At 38.6% G+C, this 26,737-nt stretch overlaps 1 protein-coding gene across 1 annotated transcript in view; it reads right to left on the bottom strand.

Moving 5' to 3' along the window:
* Positions 1-9,747: 9,747 nt before the first annotated feature.
* The window catches only part of selenof (selenoprotein F), a 40,958-nt gene continuing 23,968 nt past the window's right edge, over positions 9,748-26,737 (bottom strand). Inside the window, exons 3-5 of the mRNA XM_072574741.1 lie at positions 23,741-23,804; positions 18,127-18,176; positions 9,748-10,392 (exon numbers count right to left, since the gene is read on the bottom strand). Coding sequence (XP_072430842.1) covers positions 10,261-10,392; positions 18,127-18,176; positions 23,741-23,804 — 246 coding nt within the window. The 3' untranslated portion in view covers positions 9,748-10,260. The remainder of the gene's footprint in view (positions 10,393-18,126; positions 18,177-23,740; positions 23,805-26,737) is intronic.

Here is a 26,737-nt window from a genome sequence, read left to right as displayed (position 1 = left end):
CATTGTGGGAGGTGGGAGCTCCTGCATGCCAGTATGGTCCATGATAAATATGCCTGTGTCATGAGAAACTTTGGCTCAGAGTTTATGAGCTGGGTGCTGAGCTGTGCACAGTGAGATGGCTTAACGGGAGTTCAAGCTACCTGAATGCTATGTTCCAGGAGGTGGTCACATCTCTTGGGATAGGACACAGTCTTCTGATTTTGCCAATGGTAAGGGACAGGAGGGTGTACTTGTGAGTGAGGCAGGTGTAGGTGACCCAGGAGAAAGAGAAACAACAGCATTCATGATTGTCCAATAGACACTTCCAGCTTGACTGGCTGAGAGTGAGGACTCCAGGGTGGATTAGCAAACTGATCAAGGCACCCTGGTACCCTGTCAATCAAGTGAGGAGAGCAAAAGGGAATGTGGTGGTGAGAGGGACAAGATAATGAAGGGAATTGACACTGCTCCCTGCAGCAAAGAGGAAGAGAAGGCTGTGTTGCCTGCTTGGTGCCAGGAATGTACTATTGCTCTAGTCTCACAACTGTCACTCCTCACTGTGATATCGTGCTAAAATTCAAGCCATAAAAATCATCACATAAGTTAAAAATGTTACAGACATATGTAAAACTCCCCAATTTATCTGTGAATTTTTTTAAGATCCAGTTGACAAGATACACAGACAAGGTTTCTGTACTTAAATAGATTCAAGCTATAGATAAACAATTATAAATAGTTGACATATAACTTTTACTAGTTTAAATGCCAACCCCCTTATAAAACTTCCTCTTACACACACACAGACAGACAGGAGAGAAAAGAAACATTGGTGTTATGGGTGAAGGGATAAACTGGAAAGGCTGTTCAATGGTCCCTGTGTACAGGGTTCACTGAGTTGATTCTTTTGGATTTCCAGGATTTGCTGTTCAACACTCTCGCTTCTCCAGGTATTTTCATTTGCCTGCAGCAGGCACAGAGCAATTAGCTCACAATTGAAAGTTTCTGTTTTTACCAATAAGTCAATAGTTTACAGCAACTCGTGATGGGAAATAAACAGGCATTTTTCAGGCTTTACTGTTTTTTTACTACACATTCAAAGACAGCACCTTTCTTTCCAAAGGTGGAAAACGTCTGGGTAGTTTTTATTTACACCCATGAGCTGTTCAGCCATATAGAAGCCAATTACATTGCTGTTGTCAGGCAGAAAGCCTTGTCATTGATAACTAGTCACAACTTCACAGACTAATCAGCTACTTGTTGCCTGCTAAATCACATTTTGGCTCCAGCTCATCTGCAACTGAACTTTTCCCATTAGTGAACAAACAACAGGGTCAACAGCACTTCCAGTAAGTGTTAGGAGCTTGCATTTAAAAGGTGCAGTAATCCTGGATTTTTAAAATAGTCCTTCCCCACATTCAAATATACTGAACAAATAAAAAGATAAAGTCATTACACAATATAGCTGGAAAAGTAATTTTGTTTTACTATGATGACCAATTAAATAAGTTATCCAGATCATGTTTTGTAAACAGAAACATGTATTAATTAGTTTTCTTCTAAACAGAATTATTAATTTGTCAATATTTGTTCAAAATGGAAACAATTTTGGATAACAAATATGGTCAGTTAATATACAAGTACTAACACTTATCCAACTAATACCATTTTGTGTGGCTGTTCCGGAAGATAAGCGAAAAAAATTCTCTATACAGAATAGCTTTCATAAAATCACTTTGTCCAATGAGGTTATTCCTGAAGGCAAAAGGTCAAAGTGAAGGATTTTCTGGAGTGTGTCTACAGCAAAGCTAGCAGTCATCAACAGTCATGTGATTTCTAATAAATTTTGTTTAAAAAGAATCACCAAACAATTGCAAGGACGAACTCATCACTGGTGGTTAACTAAAAAACTTGAAGACCATGTATAACTTAAGGAAAAAGTATATAATTGAACAAAGATGAGTGGCAAGTTAGAAGATTAAGCAGAATTTAGACAAAAGTAAAGAGTGACTAAAATAGTAATTGGGTAGGGAAAAGTATATTCTGAAAGAAAACTACCGAAAAATACAAATGATTTGGAGAAGCTGGTGTTGGACTGGGGTGTAGAAGTTAAAAATCCTGGTGTGTGATTTTTGACTTAGAAATACAAAGATAGTTTTTCTATAGATATTTCAAAAAGCAACAAAGTGAATGTTGATTCCATAGAAACTGACAGTGGGGAATAAATAATAGAAAATAAGGAGCTGGCTGATGTACAGTATTTTGTATCAGACTTCACTGTAGAGTGGACCAGTAATAGTAATAAATCAGGAATTAGAAAGGAGGAACTCAGGAAAGTTACAGTTACCAGGATATATCATCAAGCAATTTGTTACAGCCCCAAGCGGACAAGTCCATAGGAACTTCATCTGAGGGTCTTAAATGAAGTGGCTAGTGAGATAGTCAATGCATTGCTTGTACTCTTTCCAAATGCCCTAGTTTCAGTAAAGGATGCATTAGACTGGAAAATAGTGAACATACTTCCTTTATTCACAAAGGGGTGGAGAAAGAACTTACATACCAGTTTGCTGTCATAGGAAAGATGTAAAAAAACAATGAATAGTTGTTATAGTAGGGCATCTAAAATTCAAGGTAATTAGGCATTGTCAACAAGGTTTTGTGAAAAGAAGTAATGTTTGACTATTTGTTAGGATTCTTTGAGGAGATAACATGAGCTATGAATAAAGGGGGATTCATCGATGTACTATATTTGGAGTTCCAGAAAGCATTTGTTAAAATGCCACATCAAAGGTTATTGTGGAAATTAAAAGCTCATGGCTTAGGGGGTAACATGTCAGCATGATTGCAAGATTGTCTACCCAACAAGAAATATTACATAGCTTATTTTCTGGTGAGCAAAATGTAATGAATGGTGTATCACAGGGATCAGTGCTGGGGTCCTCAAGTTCTTTTTATAGTTTATCTAAATGATTTGGATGAAAAACCAAAAATATGGTTGTTGATGACATGAGAAATGAAGAGGGATCTGGGTGCCATACCGCATGATTCACAAAAAGTTCATTTGTAGATATAATAAGTAATTAGAAAAGCTAATAAAATGTAATTGTTTATTGTGAAAGGAATTGAATACAAAAATTGGAGATTATGCTTCAGTTACAAAGGACATTGATCAGATAACATCTGAACTACTATACACAGTATTGATCTCCTTATTTAAGGAAGGATATAAACACACTGGAAGTAGTTCAGAGGAGGTTTACTAGACAAATTCCTTGTAAGGTTGTTAAGTTCGATATGTAGCCACTGGAACTTTGGTGTGTAGGCGGTGACTTGATTGAATCATCAAGATCTGAAACAAGAGTCACTGCTTCGCCCATTTAAGATGAAGAAAATGTGTTTCCCACAGAGGGTCATAAATATTTGTTACTTTCATCCTGAGAAGGTGGTGAAAACAAAGTCTTTGAATATATTTTGAAGTGCCATGATTAAATAACTGACTGCAATCTCTCACACTCAAACTATAGTTGTCACGTGAGTTGGTTTGCAGTAATTGACATTAACTTATAAATTAGGAGCAGGAGTAGGTCATTCGTGCCCATGAGTATGCTCTGCCATTCAATGCAGTCATGGCTGACCTAATTGTGACCACTTTTCTCCCCATGCCTAACAATCTTTGATTCCATTGTTAGTCCAGAATCTAACTACCTCTGCCTTAAATGACCTTTTCCTCCACCTGTTTTTCAACTGAGTGTTTTTGTCCTTCTCCTTCACGTTCTAATCAATAATTTGTGATATCAGCAAGTAGATATCCTTTAAAAAGAAACACTTAAAAGATTGCCCTGTAGCAAATTATATTAATATTTCATTGCAAGAACTGCAACTGGAGATCAAAACTGTGCACAGCATTCCAGATGCAGTTTCCTGTCCTCCCTGAAAGACAATAGCCTGAATTGGAAGCGGACTGATTAGCATTCTAAAGTTTTGTGTTTTCAAGAATTTCTCCTTTGAAATAAAACTGTTGTTGGCAAAATTATTCTGTGAGCCCATTTCACAAGTTGTCAGAGCCTGGTTGAAACTACAGTTTTGCAATCTTGAGCATCATTAATCAGAATTTCAAGTTGTAATATTATTGTTGTAAATCTCTTACCATTGAGATAGTCTTGGAAACAATTTCACCTCAATTTCCACAAACGTGGAAACTGGTGAGAAAGACTGAAGGTCTGTATCACAGTTCAGTGCTGGTTGATAAAGTCCATTAAGGCCCACAACTAATCGCACTTGAACTGAAATTTCAGAAGACAGTTCAGAGTCAATGACATTGCTGTGGGTCTGGAGCGAGATATCGGACAGATCAGGTGAGAATGCCAAATTTCCTTCCTAAAAGGACATGAGTGAACTAGATGAAATTTTGCAACAACTGAGTGGAGTTAGGATCACCACCACAGAGAATAATTGAATTGCTACTAATTGCCATTTTAAAAAAATAATCACAGGATAACTGGCTAGGCTAGCATTCATTGTCCATCTCTAATTGCCAGTTAAGAGTTGAGTATATGGTGGCTCAGTGGTTAGCACTACTACCTTACAATGCCAGGGACCTGGGTTCAATTCTAGCCTTGGCAAGCTGCCTGTGTGGAGTTTGTATGTTCTCATCACGTCTGTATGGGGTCCTCCCATAGTCCAAGAATATGTAGGTTAGATGGATTAGCCATGCTAAATTGCCTCAGTGTCTAGGGTTGTGCAGACTAGGTGGATTAGCTATGGGGAAAATACAGGGTAAGGAGAGGAGGGTCAGTGCAGGCAAAGTAGGGATTCCATGATTGGACATAGACCAGGTAAGGATGGCAGATTTCCATCTCTGCAAGATAATACAGAATGAATTTCTTTTTAGCAACAATCAATAGTGGTTTATGGTCACCATTAGGCTAACTGTTTTTAAATTCCGCATTTTTACTGAATTCAAATTTTACCAATGGCCATGGTGGGATTCAAACACAAAAGCATTAATGTGGGATTCGGGATTCTTAGTCTCAGTGATATCGCCACTATGCCACTGCCTCCTCTATGGTGGAATTTGAATCCATCTACACAGAACATTAACCTGGGTCTCTGGATTATTAGTCCAATGACATTATCAGTTCACCACCATGGCATTTGAGTAAGATATCGATTAGTGCCAAAATATGGCTCACTGCATCAGTCAATTTCTTCAGGAGGACAGGCAGGAATTGTGAAAAGTGTAAAAACACTAGAATTGTGGTCCAACAACAGTCATTCTCTCCTGTTTCTAACAATTCCATTAGCAAACATCCATGAATACTTCGTCCATCTGAACTAAAGAATAGGAATAATCCATTCCAGGCTGACCACGACCATGTGATTCATTAGCTCAAGTCACTATTTGCATGCTATCACTGAGAAACCATGTGACTGAATTAGAAGTTATTCGAAGGACAAATTGCATCATCCTAAATGCAAAAGAAATCTAGGGAGCTATGTGTATCAGTTTAAATCCCAGACTGTTGAAGGAAAAAGCAAACTTCTTTGTGACACGCAAATAAGCAGTAGTACAGCAAGAAATTACTCCCTGACAAATTAGAAATCAGGATACTTCCACTGTTGGTTCATCGCTTGATGTTGCACATTTAAGAAGCCCATTCAAACTCTAGATCCTCAATAATCAAACAATGGCCAAAGGACAGTGGGGTGAGGTGGCAGGGAAGAGAACAGCAAGGGGAGCAGAATGCAAGGAGGAGAGATGACAAAATGATTGAGACAGATGTGGTTAAAAGTATTTCGCCCAGTAAAGTATAACAGATTAAAATGATGGTAGAAGAGAGAATTTGCAATGAGCAAGAACAAATGCAGAAATCAAAGAATAGCTAAACCAGTTACAATTAAGGGAAGTCCACAAATGAGATTAGATTCCCTACACACCGACCCTCCGGAGAGTAACCCAGCCAGACCCATTTTCCTCTGACTAATGCATCGAACACTATGGGCAATTTACCAATTCACCTGACCTACACATCTTTGGACTGTGGGAGGAAACCCACGCAGACATGGAGAGAATGTGCAAACTCTACACAGACAGTCACCCGAGTCTGGAATTGAACCTAGGACCCTAGTGCTGTGAGGCTGCAGTGCTAACCACAGAGCCACCATGCTACCCAGTGTAGACTGGAGTTATATTTTCCAAACTACACGTTACAAACGAGCAATTAGAGAATCCTGCTACATCTATGCACTATAACAGATTGGACTATATAGAATGAATCTCAATAAGATTCTTTTCAGCGATTTTATTACTGCTGAGTTTCAGTCTTACCACCCCAAACACTGATCAGATATTACTGATAGCTTGGTCAGCAAATTGTTTTATATATAAAAAAAAATCAATATGCATTCATAATGTTTGACACTAACATTTCAGAATTCCAGGTCGTTTTTAATTCACCTGTGGGAGTCACTGGCTGGCCAGCATTTGCTGCCTGTTGGCCTTGGGAAAGTGTTGGCAAGTTGCCTTCTTGAACTGTTGCTGTCTATATACTGTAGGTTGACCCACAATGCACAAAGGGAGGAAATTCCAGGATTTTGACGCAGTGACACTGAAGGAATGGCGATATATTTCCAAATCAGGATGGCGAGTGGCTAGGAGAGGAACTTGCAGAGGGTGGTGTTCCCTTACATCCACTGCCCTTATCCTTCTAGTCGGAAGTGGTCGTGAGTTTGGGAGATGCTGTCTTATGACCTTTGGTGAATTTCTGCAGTGCATCTTGTAGATAGTACACACTGTTGCCACTGAACATTGGTGCTGGAGGGAGTGGATACTTGTGGATATAGTACCAAGCAAGCAGGAAGCTTTATCCAAGATGGTATCAAGCTTGAATGTTGTTGGACCTCTACTCATCCAGTCAAGTGGGGAGTATTCCATCACTGTCCTGACTTGTACCTTGTAGATGATAGACAGGGCTGAAAATGTGTTGCTGGAAAAGCGCAGCAGGTCAGGCAGCATCCAAGGAACAGGAGAATCGACGTTTTGGGCATCAGCCCTTGATACCCGAAACGTCGATTCTCCTGTTCCTTGGATGCTGCCTGACCTGCTGCGCTTTTCCAGCAACACATTTTCAGCTCTGATCTCCAGCATCTGCAGTCCTCACTTTCTCCTAGGTGATAGATAGGCTTTGGAAGTCAAGAGATGAATTACTCACCACAGTATTCCTAACCTCTGACCTGCTCTTGTAGCCAGTACTCATACAGTGAGTCCAATTGAGTTTCTGCTGAATGGTAAACCCCAAGGATATTGATTCTGGGGGAGTCAATGATGGTAACATCACTTAATGTCATGGGGCAGTGGTTAGATGGTCTCTTATTGGTCATTGGCTAGTGCAAATGTATGTTCCACTTGTCAGCCAAACCTGGATCTCGTTGCATTTGAACATGGATGACTAATATCGGAGATGCCACAAATGGTACAATCTGAAAACATGCCCACATCTAGCTTTATAATGGATGAAAGGTCATTGATGAAGCAGCTGAAGAAAGTTGGGCATAGGCCACTATCCTCAGGAACTCCTGCACAAATGTTCTGGTTTTGAGATTACTGACCTCTAACAAACAACCATTTGACTCCTGATCTCAATGGATTCCAGTTTTGCCAGGGTTCCTTGATGCCACATTCAGTTGAATTTGGTCTTGCTGTCAAGGGCTATCACTTTAGTCTGAACTCTAGAATGTCCATGATTGAACAGACACTGTAATGAGATCAGGAGCCGAATAGCCCAGGTGGAAGCCAAACTGGGTGTCAGTGAGCAGGTTGAGCAAGTGCTGTTTGATAGCACTTTCAATTACACCTTCCATCACTTTACAGATGATCGAGTAGACGAAGGGGACAGTAATTGGCAGGGTTGCATTTCGTGTATAGGTCATACCTGAGCAATTTTCCACATTGTCATGTCGAGTCTAATGTTATAACTATACAGAAACAGCTTGGCTGGGGAACAACAATTTGTGGAGCAGAAATCTTCAATACTGATGTTGAAATATTCTCAGGTCCCATAGCTTAGCAATATCCAATGTTTCCAACAATTTCTTCATATCACATTGAGTGAATCAAATCAGCTGAAGACTGGTACCTGTGATTTACAGGACCACTAGAAACGTCTGAGTTCAATCATCAACTCGGCAATTCTGACTGATGACTACTGCAAATGCTTCTGCTTTAGCTTTTGCACTTGCGCTATGTGCTGGGCTCTTCCATCATTGAGGATGGGGATATTTGTGGAGCCTTCTCCGAGTGAATTGTTTAATTGGCCACCACCATTCAAGATTGCAGACAGTAGATCGGATTCATTGGTTGGGGAAATCACTTAGCGCTGTCTCACTTGCTGCTTATGCATTTTGGTATGCAAATACTCCTGTTCAGTAGTTTCACCAGGTTGATGCATTTTTAGATATGCCTGCCTGGAGCTGCTCCTGGCATTCCCTCCTACACTTTCCATTGAACTAGGGTTGATCCCCTGGCTAGATGGCAATTGTTGAGTTTGGGATATGCCAGGCTAATAAATTACAAATTGTGCTGGACTTGAAGACCACAATGCCTCATAGATGCCTAGGTTTGAGTTGTTAGATCTGCTCAAAGTCTGTCCCATTTAGCACAGTGATAGTGCCACATAAAACAATTGAGGGTATTCTCAATGTGAAGGCAAGACTTAAGTCTCTACAAGGACTGTCTGGTGGTCACTCTTACCAATCTAATCACAGACCGACATATCTACAGCCAGTGGATTGCAAAGAATGAGGTCAAGTAGGTTTCCCACCCTCTTGTTGGTTCCCTCACCACATACTGCAAACCCATATTAGCAGCTATCTTCTTTAAGATCTGACCAGCTCAGTTGGTAGTGCTGCTGCTGAACTACTCTTGGTGGTGGATATTGAAATCCCCACCCAGAGTATATCTTGTCCCCTTGACTCCCTCAGTACTTCCTCCAAGTGTTGTTCAACATGGAGGGGTACTGATTCAATAGGAGGTTCCCCTACCTATATTCAACCTGAAGTCTTGGGGTCCAGAGTCAATGTGGAGGACAACTCCTCCCAGAGTGCTGTGCTGCCACCTCTGCTGGGTCTATTCTACTGTTGGAACAGGACATATCCAGGATGGTGATAGTCATGCCTGGGACTTACATTCACAACAGGACAGATAGTGTCAGGTTATTGTTTGACTAGTCTGAGAAAACTCTCCTAATTTTGGCACTAGTCTCCAGCTGTTAGTAAGGAAAACTTTGTAGGATCAGAGGCACTCTAGTGCTTTGGTCAATGCCAAATGGTCTGTTGTGACGTCATAATGGCTTGCTGGACCTTTGAGCCAACCACCTGAACGACATTAATGAGCCAGATGGGTTTATTCCCTTGACAGTTAAGAATCTATTGATAAACCATGAATCATTCTTAATTTCACATTTTGTTTTTAAACTGGCATGGTAGGATTTGAACTCTAGTCCAGTCATTAGCTGAGTGTCTGAATTAATAGTCTAGTGATAATACCACTAAGATACTGCCTCCCCTATTAGCAGCTTTTCAAACAATACTGAAAAATCATATGAATTTTGGTCTATAAATAAAGCACATGTAGGAATCTTGAGTTCAGTATACAATAGTTTTGTAGGTATTTCACTTAAGTCTATACAGCACTGTAATGGACAGAAAAAAAAACTGGCATTGGTAGTTTAACACCGATAGTCACTGATTCCATTAATAAAATTAAAGCAATGCTTCAGAAATAACTTTTTATTATTCCAAATGTAACAAGGTCATCTTTCCAACCCACTTGTACTACAGCAGAGCAGAAACATCAGTAAATGCACAAGACATCAGGCTATACATACCCATAAAAAGGTTTCCTGTGCAGCCTTCACAAAAGAGCAAATACTTATTGCATCAGATCCACTGCAGTAAATAGCAGGCACCATCTAATTACAGCCAACAAAAACCATCTATATTTAATAGAAAATTTTAGAATGGACTTGAAGTGAAATTATACAGAACATCTGTTTCAAAGAAAAACAATACTTTCAAACATACAATTTGTTATAATGTGACTAAATGGACCAAATTCCAGATAATTTCAAATAACAGCTTGTTTCATTCCAAAGTGTAACATGATCTATATTTATCAATTTGTGTCATCAATTTCACTGGCAAGAAACAGGTGGTTTCCAGATATTAGCACAGTCCTGGATATGAATGATAACTTAGCAAACTGCAAGAACAATCAAATTATGTAACTTATAAGCGTTCTAACTTTTCACCGAGAAATTCTTCCACACTATCAGTGTTCCATTTGAGAATGCTCAGCTCTTCTGCAACGTTCCCTTTGTCGTCCAAAAGCTTTAGCACAGGATCAGAGCCACGCACGTACTAGAAAAGGCAAAAAAAAATTAGGTATTTTAAATCAGTTATAAACTTGCCTTCGCAAGATGCCCCTTTTCTATTAGTCAATTATTTAAAGTTGAATAAAGGGAGTCTGTACAAAGACATAATTGTATTGATTTTTCTACTGATATTTTTGATGTGGACATAAATAAATGGTTTATAAACATTTTTTCCCCAGACTTTCTAGCATGTAACAAAATTGGTATTGGTTTCAAAATATGCTGGATTGCTGAATTGCTGAAATAGGATGTGAACATTTTAAATGAAGCAATTTTACATCTGCACTGCCATTCAACATCAATTTCTCCATGACAGCTCTGGCCAAATGCTTTTTACTGCAATAATTAGCATTACCTGGTTGCACCAGTTCCCTGAATTCACTCCCAAGGCAATTTATGTACATTCCATTCTCTCTTTCTTTCCCTGACAAACTGTAGCAGCTACACCTATAGTTAGAATTCATTCAATTGGATGACTAATATTAGACTCTGGGTCTAGGTGCCAGGATTTTATCTTCCCACCATCACAACTCACTGAACTGGTTCATCAAGTTCACATGATCTGAACTTTGTGGACATAAAAGAGGCCTTGTATCACTTCAAATAGATTGGATTTACTTTTAAAATTTCATCTATTTACACTACTTGTTGCTGTGGAAAGGCTGCCAAGATCATTAAAGACCCCTTTCATCGCGGTAATGCTCTCCTACAACCTCCGTCAGCAGAAGATACAGAAGCTTTAACACACACACCAACAGGTTCAAGAGCAGCTTCTTCCTTGTCATTATTAGACTTCTGAATGGACCTCTCTAACTTCAAATAATGCTGATCTTGGTTTATGCACCTTCTGTGCAGCTGTAACCTTGCATGCCTCGATCTAAGCACCCTTTGATCTGTATGGCCTTGCTGGCTATGATCTGCCTGTACTGCTTGCAAAACAAAGCTTTTCACTGTACTTAAGTACATTTGACTACAATAAATAAAATTTTAACAATTAGCTCACTCCTCAGGACCTCTGCTCTCCTGAAGGCCATTCAAAGAATTTTAGAGCAATGGATACATTTGCCTACTGGAATAGTTGCTTTATGGCATGACAATCCATTAATTTTACTGAAATGTAGCGTTTTTGTCTGTAATTTTACAAATGCCTTTGGTTTAAAAAAAATGCAAACATTACTGTGCACTATAAAAATTAAAACACATTTATGCAATTTAAGTATTTTCAGACAAAGTTTTGCAAATTATGTCACAAGAGAGAGAAAACATACATATACATTCCATTGAGATGACGATTACCATCTATCTACCTGGAGTAGAAATTGTACAAACAAATAAGACAGGTTTATATTTCGGCTGCACTCCACAACACAGTAGTACTTCAAGGTCCAATCAGAGTCCAGAACAGTAAATCTCTGATCGGAGGATTCCAGAAGTGAACCCAGGATGAACAAACTCTCTACTACACTGGCATCCCACCTCCCAGCCAACTCCTCCTGCCATCTATACCCAGTAAAAGGCTATAAGGCTAAGCTTGCCTGTTCCAATTAGAAGGTGCACAGAAGGTTTACCAGGATGCTGCCTGGACTGAAGGGCTTGTCTTTGACTAGAGGTTGACTAAGCTTGGACTTTTCTCGTTGGAGAGAAGGAGGAAGAGAGGTGACCTGATCGAGGTATACAAGGTAATGAGAGGCATGGATAGAGTCAATCGCCAGAGACTTTTCCTCAGGGCAGGATTGACTGGCATGAGGGGTCATAGTTTTAAGATATTAGCAGGAAGGTATAGAGGAGACTTCAGAGGTAGGCTCTTTACGCAGAGAGTTGTGAATGCATGGAATGCGCTGCCAGCTGTGGTGGTGGAAGTCGAGTCATTAGGGACATTTAAGGGACTGCTGGACATGCATGTTAGGTTATTTTATTGTAGATTAGGAATAATCCTTGGCACAACATCATTGTGTGCTATGTTTTTCTATGTTCTATGTACAGAACTTATCATCTTGTGATTAAAATTCATATGCAGGGAAAATCCTCAGTTGATGTTACTACCATACAAGCAAAACATTCTGGACAGGTACTGAAAATGGGATTAGAATAGTTAAGTGCTTGTTTTGACCTGTACAGATTTGATGGCCAAAGGGCCTCTTTCTGTGCTATAGACCTTTAAGACCAAGTCAGATTCCTAAGAGGAACCTGCTTGGACAGATCATTTATAAAAACAATTGTTTTACTGAAGAGATCTTTTCTTAAAGCATAAGCACCTAATCCTGCAGACATTGCTTTAAGTTTAAGGTAAACAAAAAGGAAAAAAGAAACTAGAACAGAGATTCAAACATTTTTTCAACACATAGTACAGATACAGCTTCCAACCATTGCTACAATTCCAAGAACATCTAATGATGCATTGTTTGCAAGACCTAGCCAAGCTTACTTCTGACAGTGTGCACAAGTGAGTTTTGTTTAATACTTTGATGGAGTCTAAGTGATTAAAATTCCAACTCATCTGCTGGAACGGTGGACAGTGCTCAGAGATGGGTGAGCTATTGATTTGTTCATATATTTGATTGTTGAATATGAAGTGTGTTGAGAGGCACAGGTCCAGTAGTTTGAGTATGCCGTCTGAGGATAGGTTCAACGTCCTGTTGTCTGTTCTGTATGTCCAGCAGGTTGGCTATTGTTTCTCTGGCTAGAGTTTTGTCGATAGAGGTGGACAGTGCCGTTACATCAAATGAGACCATAGTTTCTTCCTTGTCTATGTGTATATTTCTGATGATGTCCAAGAATTCCTGTGTTAATTGCATAGAGTGTCTGGATCCACTGATCAGGTGTTTCAGTTTCTGCTGCAGTTCTTTAGCCAGTTTGTGTGCTGGTGTCCCTGGTAGTGATACTATGGGTCTGAGTGGGATGTTTGGTTTGTGCACTTTAGGTAGTCCATAGAATCTGGGTGTGTTGTTGCTTTCAGGTTTCATTCTTTGTAGGTCGAACCTGGTTATCTGTCCGTTTTTTTGTAGGTTTCTCTGTGTTGTTTATCCTATTGGTGAGCAGTGGGGTGGGGTCAAACTCCCTCTTTTGGTAGGTATTGGTATCTGCAAGTAGTTGTTGCGCTTTTTAGATGAAGTCTGCTTTGTCCAGGATGACCGTCATTCTGCCTTTGTCTGCTGGTAGTATGATTATGTCCTTATCGTTTCTTAGTGATTTTAGTGCTTCCCTCTCCTTGGTGTTGCGGTTATGTGTTTGTCTTTTCCTTGTTATCAGGGGTACAATACTTTGTCTCACTGTTTGTTGTGTCTCTTCTGTCAGTCCATTGTTCCTGAGTGTGCATTCTAGTGCTGCTAGGAAGTCTGCTGCCTTAGCATCCCTATGGTTATAATTGAGTCCCTTGGCCAGTATTGCTCTTTCAGTGTCTGTGAGCTGTCTGTGGGAGAGGTTTCTAACCCAGGTGTGTATTGTGGTGTCCCCTCTGTTGTGTGTTAGTTTGGCCATTTTTTCTTTTAGTGCCGTTTTTTTGCGGTGTGTGGTCCTGTTCTGTCCTATGGTGACGACCTGTTCTATGGTCTGGGTCCATTTCTGATTGGTGGTTTTTGAAATTAACGATTTTTGGAGCGCAATTTCTTGTCTGTATTTGTGAAGTCTGTTGTGAGCGTCTGTAATCATTACCTGGATCATCCTGAATCCGTTCTGTCTGGCTGCGTCCCTGGCTTGTGGGTTGTTGACTGGTGGTCTGTATCTGACACATGGTGGAAGGATTCGATTCTTTTGGCATTCATGCAGGAACCGGAGTTGTTCGTATGTGGCGCTTAGGCAGTTGGCACAGGATTCCCATTTCCTGGCTTGTCTTAGCGTCTCTTGCCCGTAGGTGTTCAAAGTTTGTGAGAAGATTTGTAGCTCGGGTGCTCGTTGTTGTGGTTCTGTTCGCTGAGCTGGGAATTTGTGTTTCAGACGTTTCGTCCCATCTAGGTGACATCCTCAGTGCTTACCATACATCAAGAGCATTTCCGAACTAACAGCCAGACTACTGCGGCCACTAGAACTCATAACAGCACACAAACCAACAACCACGCTCAGACAACAACTCACCAGGATGAAGGACCTGATACCCAGCATGAGCAAAACCAATGTAGTGTACAAAATCCCATGCAAGGACTGCACAAAACACTACATAGGACAAACAGGAAGACAGCTAACGATCCGTATCCATGAACACCAACTAGCCACGAAACGACATGACCAGCTATCTTTAGTAGCCACACACTCAGATGACAAGCAACATGAATTTGACTGGGACAACACTACTATTATAGGACAAGCCAAACAGGGAACAGCCAGGGAATTCCTAGAGGCATGGCACTCATCCACAGATTCAAATCAATAAGCACATCGACCTGGATTCAATATACCGGCCACTGCAGCGGACAGCTGGAACTGACAAAAGGAAGCGACAGATACAAATCACTATAAATGCCGGAGGAAACATCACAGAAGCGCTTCACAGGAGGCTCCCAAGCACCTGAGGATGTCACCTAGACAGGGGACGAAACTTCTGCAACACAAATTCCCAGCTTGGCTAACAGAACCACAACAAGAAATTAACCCAAAGGCTGTGTTCCCTCAAGTTGGTACAAAATGATCCCACTGAACTATTTGAAGAAGAAAGCGGTCCCTGGCAATATTTATCCCTCCTCTAACAGTATCATAGATTGTCTGGTTACTCTTCTCAGTGCATACACTGGAGCAGTGTTCCCTTAGTTAACAGGTGTACGAAATAAATTTTAAACTGAAAGAATCTTTGGAACATCGCAAGTTGCAAAAGATGCTTTGCAATTGCAAGACTGGTCTTTCATTAATGAACCAGCAATGGAGACCATTGAAATTTGCAAGGTATCACATTTCATGCAAAAACTTGAGCCCCAGAGGCATAAGTCTAAATATGGAATGTTACTTCAGATGAGATTTTTGAGATCTTTCACTAATTTTGGAACAAGGGCAAGTTTAAAAATGAAGCTTTGTAATCTGATTCAAAGCAGCTGTGCCATTTGGACTGACTTCAACAACTCAATCTTACTGCCTGTTCTATAAATTACTAGAATCAACTTAGCTAGTAAAAGAAAGCTCTTATGTGACCGGTATGAATAGTGTTCTTAGTTGATGTAGGAACATCGACAGGCCAGTGTACAATCTGAGACAATTAATTAGTTTATCACTCAATTTGGGTAAGCCAGTTCTGATTTAGTAATTAAAACTTCAACTTATGCAGCTCACAGAAGTGTAATTCTTGCAAACTGACTTAACTGAGAAAATCCATGAAGACTTTTTGAAGAAATCTCATTGCTATCACAAATTCAGTGAAGCAAACCTAATGAAAATTCTCAGGATTGATAACCACACACAAAAAGCAGCCCCTTTTTGAAAGCTTTCCACATTCCTATTAGGAAGGATCTTGGAAATTAGTGTTCCTTAATTAGAGCTTCTCATAAGCAGCAAGGAATTTGGAACAGGTGCAGAAAAAACTGTTGTCAATAAGACATTTGTCTTAATGTGGCAAAAATCTCAGAATCAGGCTTGTCTCAGAATAAAGGGGTGTCAGTTAAAGATTGAGATGTGGACGAGCTTTTTCTGTCAGAAGGTTGGGGTCTTTGGAATCCTTCCTAAAAACAACTGTAGGAAGAGTCCTTGTGCAAATTTAAGGCTGATATAGATAGATTCTTGATTAGTAGGGGAAATCAAGAGTTATGGGGAGAAGGCAGGAAAGTGGATGTGAGAAATGTTGGATCAGCGTTGATTGTATTGAATGGCAGAGCAAGCTAAAGGGACTGAATGGCCCAGCTGGTTCCTATTTCTTGTGGTCTCAAAAGAATTCATATTGGATTCTTGTCACAAACTGCTTAATTCTCATGTTACAGGCAGTGGGAAGAGATTTGACCATCACGAGGCTGAACCCTTTACCTTAAAGCTATTTCACACACTTGCTCAGGAAAACTTTAATGTTATAGGTTTGGCAATTTCAGAATCAGTGAAGCTTCTCTCTCACACAGCCATTTCAAGTCTATGCTGGTCTCATATGATAACCATTTCATCCAACCCCAGCCTCTGCATTTTTCACTTCACTGGATTTCTTCAAATACTTATCTTGCATGATCTTTGACTGATTCAGCTGACATAGCTGGCTGCAGTTATACAATATGCATATTTTAATAACCTTTTGCACAAAAATGTTTCCCAATTTTCACTGGTGTTAAATTTTAAACTTCATGCAAGTGGATAGCCAAAACTCTTAAGATCACTCATACCTATATACCTTGAAGAGAGTTATTCAGTATATTTACATGGAAAAAAAAGTGTCAACAACTCCACTATCCTTTCTTGAAAGCAGTGCTTAATCTACATTTGTAAAAATTTCATCTAGTTATTTCTTTTAACAAAAACAACTCCACATGTTGTTGATATAGCTTTTCTTGCCTGTAAGCCCTCTTTTGAAGAGCTGTAAATATACCCTTTAACTTGCAAGTGTTCCAAGTGTGGACTGTGGCTTTTGGTTCCACACACCTTCTGCAGTTACACAATAAGACGTCTGTCTTAAATGTGGCAAAAATCTAAGAGACCCAGATTAAACATCAGCCTTGTGTATTTCACTTGACTTTTTTGTATTCATTCTTGGGGTGTGGACATCACTGGTAAGGATTTCATTCTGAACTATCTTCAAGATGGTGGAGGAAGCTGTTTTATTAGAACTGCTGCCCAGACTACTTTTAGTGAGTACCAGTGCAATGAGTGATGAGATGTGGTTGCAACCCAGAACATCGATTGCCCTAGTTAAAGCCAGCGCCTCATGGCCTTATTAGCACAATTTAATTGGCTCATAGTTTAGAGTTCTTTACCATGTCAAGATTCTGCAGAGAGGGGAGAATTGTGGAATATAAAGCTGTATTTTGGACATAATCCTATTTGACCTCTGTGTGGTTAGAAAATTAAGTATCCCTTCGGTGGAGGTGCTTATTAATGTCTTTTTCTAAAATCTTACATTTGCAACCATCAAGAAACCAAGAAATATTCACAGTATATTGAGTTGCAAAAGATTTCAAATGATACTCAATTCTCCTTTAAAATACCAAAAGAGAAACTGCTGGAAAATCTCAGCAGATCTGACAGCATCTGTAAGGAGAGAAAAGAGCTGATGTTCCGAGTCTAAATGACCCTTTGTCAAAGCTTTGTCAATTCTCCTTTGTTGACCATATTTACCTGGGCCAGTTCCCATTTTTTAACATGGTATTGTCATGAAGTTAATACCAGTCATGTGAAAATAAACAGGTGCCACACTGTGCCCTAAGAAACAAAGGTGAAGGTTGTTCATTTTATGTTAAGTCTCTTTCATGCCTGCCCTTCATCAATGGACAAGTATCAATTGGAGTACTTTGTTGTGGCATCCTATGATAATTATAGCAAGCTCTGAAATACAAACAAAATGCTGGAGACACACTGTAGATCGAACAGTATCTGTGGAGGGAGTAAAACAGAGAGCCAGAGTTAAAATTTTGAGTCTGATTGAATTGAATCTGCCTTGAAGAGGAGTTATAACCAGACTTGAAACTTTAACTCTATTACTGACAGACTTACTAAGTTTCTCCAGCATTTTCTACTTTATTTCAGATTTCCAAAAGACACTATTTTGGTCAGCCCTTGAAATATACACTGTCAGTTCTATGTAGTTTTCAATTTTAGAATTTGTTACCTTGATCTGAAGACCTTTGAACATCTTGGGCTTATCACTTCTGACAAAAGCTGGAGAGGAATTTTAAAAAAATATGTTAAAATGTAGTGTTTGTAGTATTTTGTATACATAAAGGCTTTCTAAAAACAAAAAATTAGTTCACTGCATCATGAAAAAAGTTAAATCACATACTGCAAGTTAATAATTTATTGCTTCCAAATGTCAGCTGTAAAATATAAACAGTAAGTGCACAATACAATCCAATCTATATTAAATATTATGGCCCATTTCCTTCCTCTACAGCATGGTTCAGAATTGCAATATATTTCAATTGTGGCAACCTGATTAATATGTGAATGGTTTAGGTTGCTTGCAGAATACAAAATACCAGACTTCACACGGGTACTCACAAAATCACATGCAAATTTAGAAACATTTATCATTTTAAATGGTATTCACAGTCAAGAGCATAATGCTCCTGGCATTGCAGTGACAAACAGTACTGAGCCACAACACAAAAGGTAAGTTTTAAAAGGAAGTAACATTCCAAGTGGAGTTGAGGTAATGCTAATATTCACTGGAAACTGAATTTAGCAGCACACATTGGTCCATTTGACACTAATTAAACTCAACTGAAGCCCAATTGTTGGGTTTACCCTGACAATTTGGAAGGATGACTAAACTTCACGGGAGAATTTAAGGGAAGATAGGGTCGGTCATAAGGTGGCAGGAGGTGAACTGTCCATTACAAAGACTTCAGTTATAAATTTCCCCTGAAAGGATCAAATGGCCTTCCTTATTCAGCTCTCTCATGATAAATATATTGCAAGGTGGTTAATTCCAGTAAGAATGCAAATTAAGGGCTCCAAATGAAAAGCAATGTTAATTAATTCAAGCCAGCATAACTTCATGAAAACCAAAGGGAGTTGCGAACAGATTAATTGTGCATTTTGGTTAGTTCAAACACTTAAGTGCTTCATAACCATTGCTTTTCCACTAAAATGAAAGAGGAACACCACTACCAATTTTGACAAACAGGTGGACTCATTTCTACAGAACTTGTCCTGCATATAAAAATTGGAAAGGTCAGCTGGACATGGGCATCAGTACATAATGCTGCAATATAATCGGAAGAGCTTGAGGTGAGACAAAGGTGAGACAGAAGGAGAGTAGAAGCATGTTAATTGAAGAGAGATGTATTGCCAAATCTTTTAATCTTGCACTCATCAGGACAAGTGCAAGATTGCCAAATTAAAAACTGTCAATTTGCAGTCAAATATCATTTTTAATAAAGCCATTTAACAGTATAATGCAAATTACTAAAAAGGACAAGCTGGGACTATTTTCCTGGAGCATCAGGGGTTGAGGGGTGACCTTACAGAAGTTTAGAAAATTGTGAGGGGCATAGGTAGGTTAAATAGACAAGGGGTCAGGGTCAAGGAAATCAAGAATTAAAGGGGTATAGGTTCAAGATGGGAGGGGAAAGATTTAAAAGGGATCCAGAACAAGTTGGACCAAAGAGTCTGTTTCCGTGTTGCAAAGCTCTATGACTCTGACAGAAACAAAGTATGAATGATCTAGATTTCTGTAATTCAAGATAACCAGGGATGCACATTAAACCAGAGTACAATGAAACTGAAAATGCAACAGACAAGTTTGTGTCTGAAAGCAATACATATTAGGCCATTCAAACCTTCAAGCTTGATCTTTTGTTGAATAATAACATGGTCGATCATTAGCTTAACTTCATTTACCTACCTGATCACCAAATTCTTTAAAACGCTCACTTATCAAACATTGGTCAACCTCAGATTCCAATTTATTAATTAAACTAGCATTAGAGCTCATTGTGGGTGGGAGTTCCAAACAAATGTTGCAATTTCTTTAAATTATTATTAATGGAATAAGCTGGTCTTTATTCAAATACTAATGTCTTCACTCAAAATCAATGTCATTTTGGATACTGTTACTGCATCAATACTTGGTTTTCCATTTTGTTTAAACAGCGAAGAATCTGAGAGTGTACCAAATGGAGATGGGGGTTGTATCAATACTCTGACAGTTTAAGAGTGCAGATTAATCCAACAATAAACTTTAAATTCAGTTAAAGTTGAAGCATTGGATCTATTGGTAGTCCAGCTGTTTACCTTTACAATTTCTCACGGGAAATATTCATGTGCCTGTGACGACCCTGCACAATTTAATCTGTCTTTAAAATTAATTGGTTTAACTGGTTGGATCAAATGGCCTTAAAAATAAGCCTGCAGCAAACAATGAGATAAGCAGGGGCAAAGCATAGTGCAAACTGAAGGAGTGGATTTTCAAAAATTAAATGGATTATTTTAATGCTACTTTCATGATTGATATATTTACATGACATGAAGTGACTAAAAATAATTAAAAATAACTGTAAAGACACACCATAAACATAGAAGAACCATTTACCCATGAAGTCTGCTTTCTGATTCGAAACAGATTCAGTAAAGAACAAAAACAAATTCTCAAAAGAAAGAAAATGAGGCTGACATTAAAGTTAATATACATCATGTTCTCCAATTACAATACTATTATTATTGTATGCATAAAGAAGATTTATTAAAATATTCCTTTCATGGTGTAAAATATTGCTTTAATGAAAATAACAAATCCATCTGATTTCTGTTTGACAAGAAATGCACATGGAACTATTTGCTGTCTTGGTTGGATGAAGAAATTTACACCGATCTTTGTCATGAAATCCAACTCAAATATAGTGAAGAATCACAATATCAGTAAAGAGTTGAAGTCAGGGATCATCGACAATGAATGAAGATACTTAGCCCCACAGGGGAAGTGCTTCCACCAAAGAATCGTCTCTAGCTGAGGGAGCATATAACCACTGCTTGCATGGTGCCCATGTTACCAGCTTGATGCTCCTTCAGTAATGGGGGAACAAGAGAGATCAACAGAAGGCCTACATGGACTGGCAAAAGGGTTCAATAATGGCAATCCTGGGGAGAGTTACAAGAGTGGATGTCAAGTATCCAACATTTGCACAAGCTTTTCTGTCTATTCAGAGGGGAAAAAGTCTCACAGAACCACCACAAGTTGGCTCAGACATCAGACAGACAGGAAATTTTGCTGCCCTTAATTAGTCAATTCTGAAACAGCTTCATAATATGCAGCAAAGTACATGCTTCCTGGTTTTGAATGGCATGAAATAGCGATGTGTGCAGAGGGTCTCTTGTATTCACAATTTCAGGTAGGAGTTGAGATACAAAATGAAAATCAGTCGAGACACTGAGCATCAACTATAATCTCTAAACAAGTTTATGGTAATACTGTCTGTATATTTTTGACTGTGCCTTTGTGGTAAATTTGAAGATGACTTTCAGTGAATGTCGGACCCATTTTCAGCTTCTACTGACATGGGCTTACTATTAGTGCTAGGAAGATGAAGGTAGTTCCTGAAATGCCACGTTAGACCACTGATCACAATTGGTAAATTCAAACCTAATTGGCTGTGATTAATTTGCAAGAATCAATTATGGCTTTCAGATAGCAGGAGCAGTCTTTGGTTAACTATCCCCGAATGCTTGGTACCAACCCAATATCAATGCAGCTGCCAAATCGAAGATAAATGTGAAACATGCACTCTACAGAAGCCATGTAGCAGTTGAAAGCTTTCAATAAGGACAGCTTGTACCTTACTTTATATTTTGTGACAGGGCAGGACCATTAATATCAAAAAGTAGTGGAATATACTAACCGCATCAACATTAAGAATATAATAATCAATGCTCAACTCCATTGTCTGGAACTATGAAGATGGAAGTAGTGTGATATTAGGAATACATGCACTGCATTCAAAGACAGAAAAAGGTTACAACAATACTTTGCAACTTAAAAAAGGGACTATCAATCCAGAAATAATTTAAAAGGGATTTTTGAATAGGAATTGCTTTTGTTAAAAGACGAAGATTAGATATTAATTCTTAAAATCCAACCGGCCCAAATTTGTTCTGTACTTCACCCCCACCCCCAACTCCCCAACTTTAAATGAAACAACTCTCAATGCTGATACCACTGCATGGACACAATTCAAAAACTCAAGTTTCCTTTTATTGCAACAGAAGCATAAAAAAAATTGATCAACACAGTGTATTAGGAAAACAGAGCCTTCAAGGTCAGTTACAAAAGTTAGTGTAATCCCCATGCTTCCAACAACCTCACACCACTTAGACACCAATGTTCTGATTCTGTATGCATGTTACAGGAAACAATAACCTAGCAAGTCATAAGATACCGAAATCAAATCACAGTCAAGATTATGCTGAAAGAACCAGACAGTTACATTGTTCAATACAATCTAAAAATACCACTTCAAAAGCAGTGGTGTTGTGTGTTTGACCTTCATATAGTCTAATTTTCTCAATACAAACAAGCCTGGCCCAAGTAAAATGAAGTAGTTTTATCCAGGAACATTTGCACTATACCTCAAACACAAGATAGATTGATACAAAAATTTTCCTGCATTGTGTCTCCTATAATCCATTTTATATCCATGCCTACTCATTTCAAACCCCTTGTTCATTTGTGTGCAGCTGCCTTGCCCTAACCTGGAACTCTAAAAATCTGTTCTTTCACATTACCCAGCTATTTACTCCAACCATACTTGTCCTTAAAAAAAGGAAAACAAAACATGTCACCTCCACTGACACCAAATTCCACCTCTCACTTTAGTTACCCATTGCAACATCATTTCAATATCTTTTCTCAATTTCCTTTGGTCCTTGAATTTATTTACTATGGTTTCGATCTTAGATTAATCCAAAAATCTCTCTAACCTAAAATCCAAATCACTGATGAACCAAAGTACAAAAGTAATATGAGAATAGAACCACGTAGGATAGATATTCCCTTCTAATCACTCAGGTAGCACTCAACGTCTGCACATTTTCTTCCAGCAAGTTTTTAATTTCATGTTGCTACCCTCTAAGCCCACACTCCCAAATCTTCACAGGTTCTTTCAATGAGATGGCAACAGAGCCAGACGACAGGAGGAAACTGCAGTGCTAAAATAAAAAAATTGAGTACAAAATCCTATTGTGCAAGTGTGTCAGATTTCCTTTTCTGAAGGGCATTAGTGAACCAGATGGGTTTTCATAATGAACAACAGGTCAGCACTACGACTGAAAATAAATTACAGATTCAATCAAATTAATTCTCATCCCTTCCACTTATCTGAAAGTGTAATGCAACCAGTGAATCATTTTTGAAGTACAGTCATTTTGCTTTCTAGAAGTAATAAGCAGCACAATTACTGAAAAAGGAGTGGAACAACCAGCACTGGTGGTGTTGATGGATCGATGAATGTTGTTTTGGAGGCTTGAACAATGCCAACCGAGATAACTGAGCTCAAATCCCGACAAGGGACAATACAGTCTTCTAAATCAGTCACTGCACCAAGATAGCACAAAAAAACAAATTCATGAGTGCCTCCATAGCTTTATGAGCCAATTAAATTTGTCTAATGTTGGAAGTTTTACATTTTTTCCCTTTTAGTTGTAAAGATCCAATGTTGCTTTCCTGAACAGACATGCCAAAATTAAAATAATTGTTCATTAACAACATGCATGCAAACGCATTCACTTACCCTGGACTTGGGGGAACCTTCCCAATTTTCATCCACACACTTCAAGGACAGCTCCAGCATAAAGCTGATGGGAAGAAAAAACAGTAGCCATAAAAACACAAATCAATTACATAAAGGCAACAAGCCTCTGTTAATCACTATGATAAATAGATTTTGTAAATATTTTCAATCGTTATGTTCTATATTATCCATTTACAAGCTCATCCTTTAGGTATGCAATTATAGTATGAGTTAAGAGAGCTGTATTTCATACTGCAAAGTCAGGCTTCCTTGTCAAATTGTTGTCCCATTTCCCCCCTCAGTCAAAGCAAAACGCCCAGAGACATAGTATAGTTCTACCTCCATCTTCATTCCAGGCCCTGGAGGGGGAAGAGAATGATTGCCCACGTGCACAGAAACACGAGTTCTCAGTCTTCTCTATGGAACAGTACTTTCTTAATGAACTAGATAGTCATATAAGGCAACATACATATTGACTGGGTGACCATTACAATTGGCGAGTGTCAGTAGCAAAGATTAAGCCATCTGCACAATGAATAAGTGGCTTCACAAAATGAATGCTTTTCACCTTATTAACTGCTTTACATACTGAATGCTTCTAATATTGTTCAATGCTCTACATGACAACTGCTTTTCCACCTTGTTAACCCATTACCCTTGCCTCTACCACCCCATTGTTAAGTGCAAGTTTTATCTGATTTGAGTCATGCTCAGCTGAACCTCTTGTTTTACAAAACTCAGAACTTAACTCTTTCCCTATATACTGCTCATACGCTAAACACACACACACAAAATGGTATTTTAGATTTATGATTTTGCTATTGGAATAACAAAGTCTAGTTTAGTAATGCTGAGTAATAGAACTCTTCCAGCACTTTTCTCTGATGGACTGCAGAACATGAAGTCCTAGTTGTCCTTTGGGTGACCAACTAAATGAAGAATGCTTAAAACTGAGCAAAATACTTGCAAGTATGATGGCCTTTCACAGACACATTTCTCTCTCCAAAAATAAAAAGGCATGTTACTTTGATACAAGGCAAGAAATGTCAAGAAGTGATCAGAGGCATAATCGGAACAGTAAAACTTGAAAGCCCAGCACTAAGCTTTTCTTCCAAATTTTTCTCCTAGATGGCGTTTGCTATCTGGCCCCATGTAAAAAAATGGAAAAACAAAATTTCATGACAGGAAGTGGGTGGGAGGAATTAAAGTTTGAACAATCAACAGAAAAATATTTGTTAAAATTGTGGGAATCGGAATTGTTTACACTTTGGCTTGTGGGTTTAACCAGCCCATAAATTTTAACTTTATTTGTTAGTTTGTCACATTTGAGTTTTGTATCAGAGAGCTTCTGAAAGGCTATTTATAGCTATTGCCTTACTGGGTGTATCTTCAAATCAGATGGCAGAGCAAAGTAACAATAGCTTGAGAAATAAATAAATTTCAATGACCATTGATATTGATGTTTATATACACAAAAGGTATAGTTACGCTTCGGTTTAGTAAGCCATGATTTGTAATCATGGTCTGCAAATCTTATTTGATGGAATGCTAAAATTGCAGATGAGGGTCCTCTTCAAAAGTCTATATAGCATAACCTGTGATAAGGCAACATAAATATGAAAGACTTTTCATGTCTGAAAAAGAAAACTATATCACACTAAAGCATTTCAATGCTGAAGATCATAGCACCAAGAGGCATGAGTTAAGGAATTTATTGTCTAGCATAAATTATACTGCAATATAGTTTACTACTTGACCAATGGGTACTGACTAGTAATTTCTTGGCTGCAACTAAAAGCAATTACATAACACAGGTAATGTGTAACAGCATGCATTTTACCAATTTATTTTTGCTCATGCTGATTTCTTCATACCCCAGTGACATTTCCTACACTCGATGACTATGCTTTACTATGGATGTCTCCCAAGCCACAAAGTAGGCAAATTTCCAACTGCACTAGTCAAAAGAAAATTGATCTAGAATGTTTTTCCTAACAGACTTAATACAAAAGCAGCACGGAAAATAAATTAGAAATACTATAAAATTACTGCCCATTCAATTTCAACAATAAAAAAATTGGTATTATCCATTATCTATGGTTATCCAAAAACTCATGTGCTGGCTACAAACATGTAACAGTGTTGTTCAAGTCAACACTTTGCTCAGGTGAAAACAAAAATCAAATGTACTAATGATGAAACTCTGAAAATAAAGTACAACAACTTGCATTCACTGGATAGTTATGGGACAAAATTCAACACCGAGCAATAGAAAGAGAGATTGACAGCCTGAGACGTTTTGATACAAAAAAAACTTTTCAGGCCTAGCAGCTGACAGCATGACCAATGAAGAATTGCATGAGGGAGGTGCAAGGCAATGGAAGAAATTGAAAATCAGAGTGAAAGTTTTACAGGTTTTGTTCAACCAGGAACCAATATACATCAGCAAGAACATGACTTTGCGAATTAATACACAGACAGAATTTTGAATTACCCCAAACGTATGGAAAGTAGAAGGTAGGAAGCTGGTCAGGAGCATGCTGGAATAACCAAATTTGGAGGTAACAAAATGGGAAGTTGGAAATTAGCAGACTTGTGATAGTGTGGATATCGGTCAGGAGATTTCTCTCGGGGACAATAATGCTTTCAATACAGCAATGCATGAAGTTAACTCCTAGTCAGGAGAAATGCTGGCTACTCAAACTACAAAATCATTGACAAAGATTGTAAGGTATTCTGCTATATTAATGGAGATATTATGCTGTATTTACACGTTAGCATATGCTGGAAATGACAATTAAATCCATGCTTGATGGCCTTTTACAGTCACAGAAAATGTATAATAGCATTTTAAAAAGAAGATGTTAGAAATCCAGGGTGCAATTTGTCACTTCCCAAAATTCTATACCAGCTTTGAGCAAGTGCTCAACTTACTTCCCAACACACAAGTATGAATTGTTACTCATAGCTCCCAATTAAAGTCCAAACGTGTTAAAA

Source organism: Chiloscyllium punctatum, chromosome 7 (assembly GCF_047496795.1).
Source record: "Chiloscyllium punctatum isolate Juve2018m chromosome 7, sChiPun1.3, whole genome shotgun sequence".
Taxonomy (NCBI): Eukaryota; Metazoa; Chordata; class Chondrichthyes; order Orectolobiformes; family Hemiscylliidae; genus Chiloscyllium; species Chiloscyllium punctatum.
This window is presented reverse-complemented; position numbering and strand designations above follow the sequence as displayed.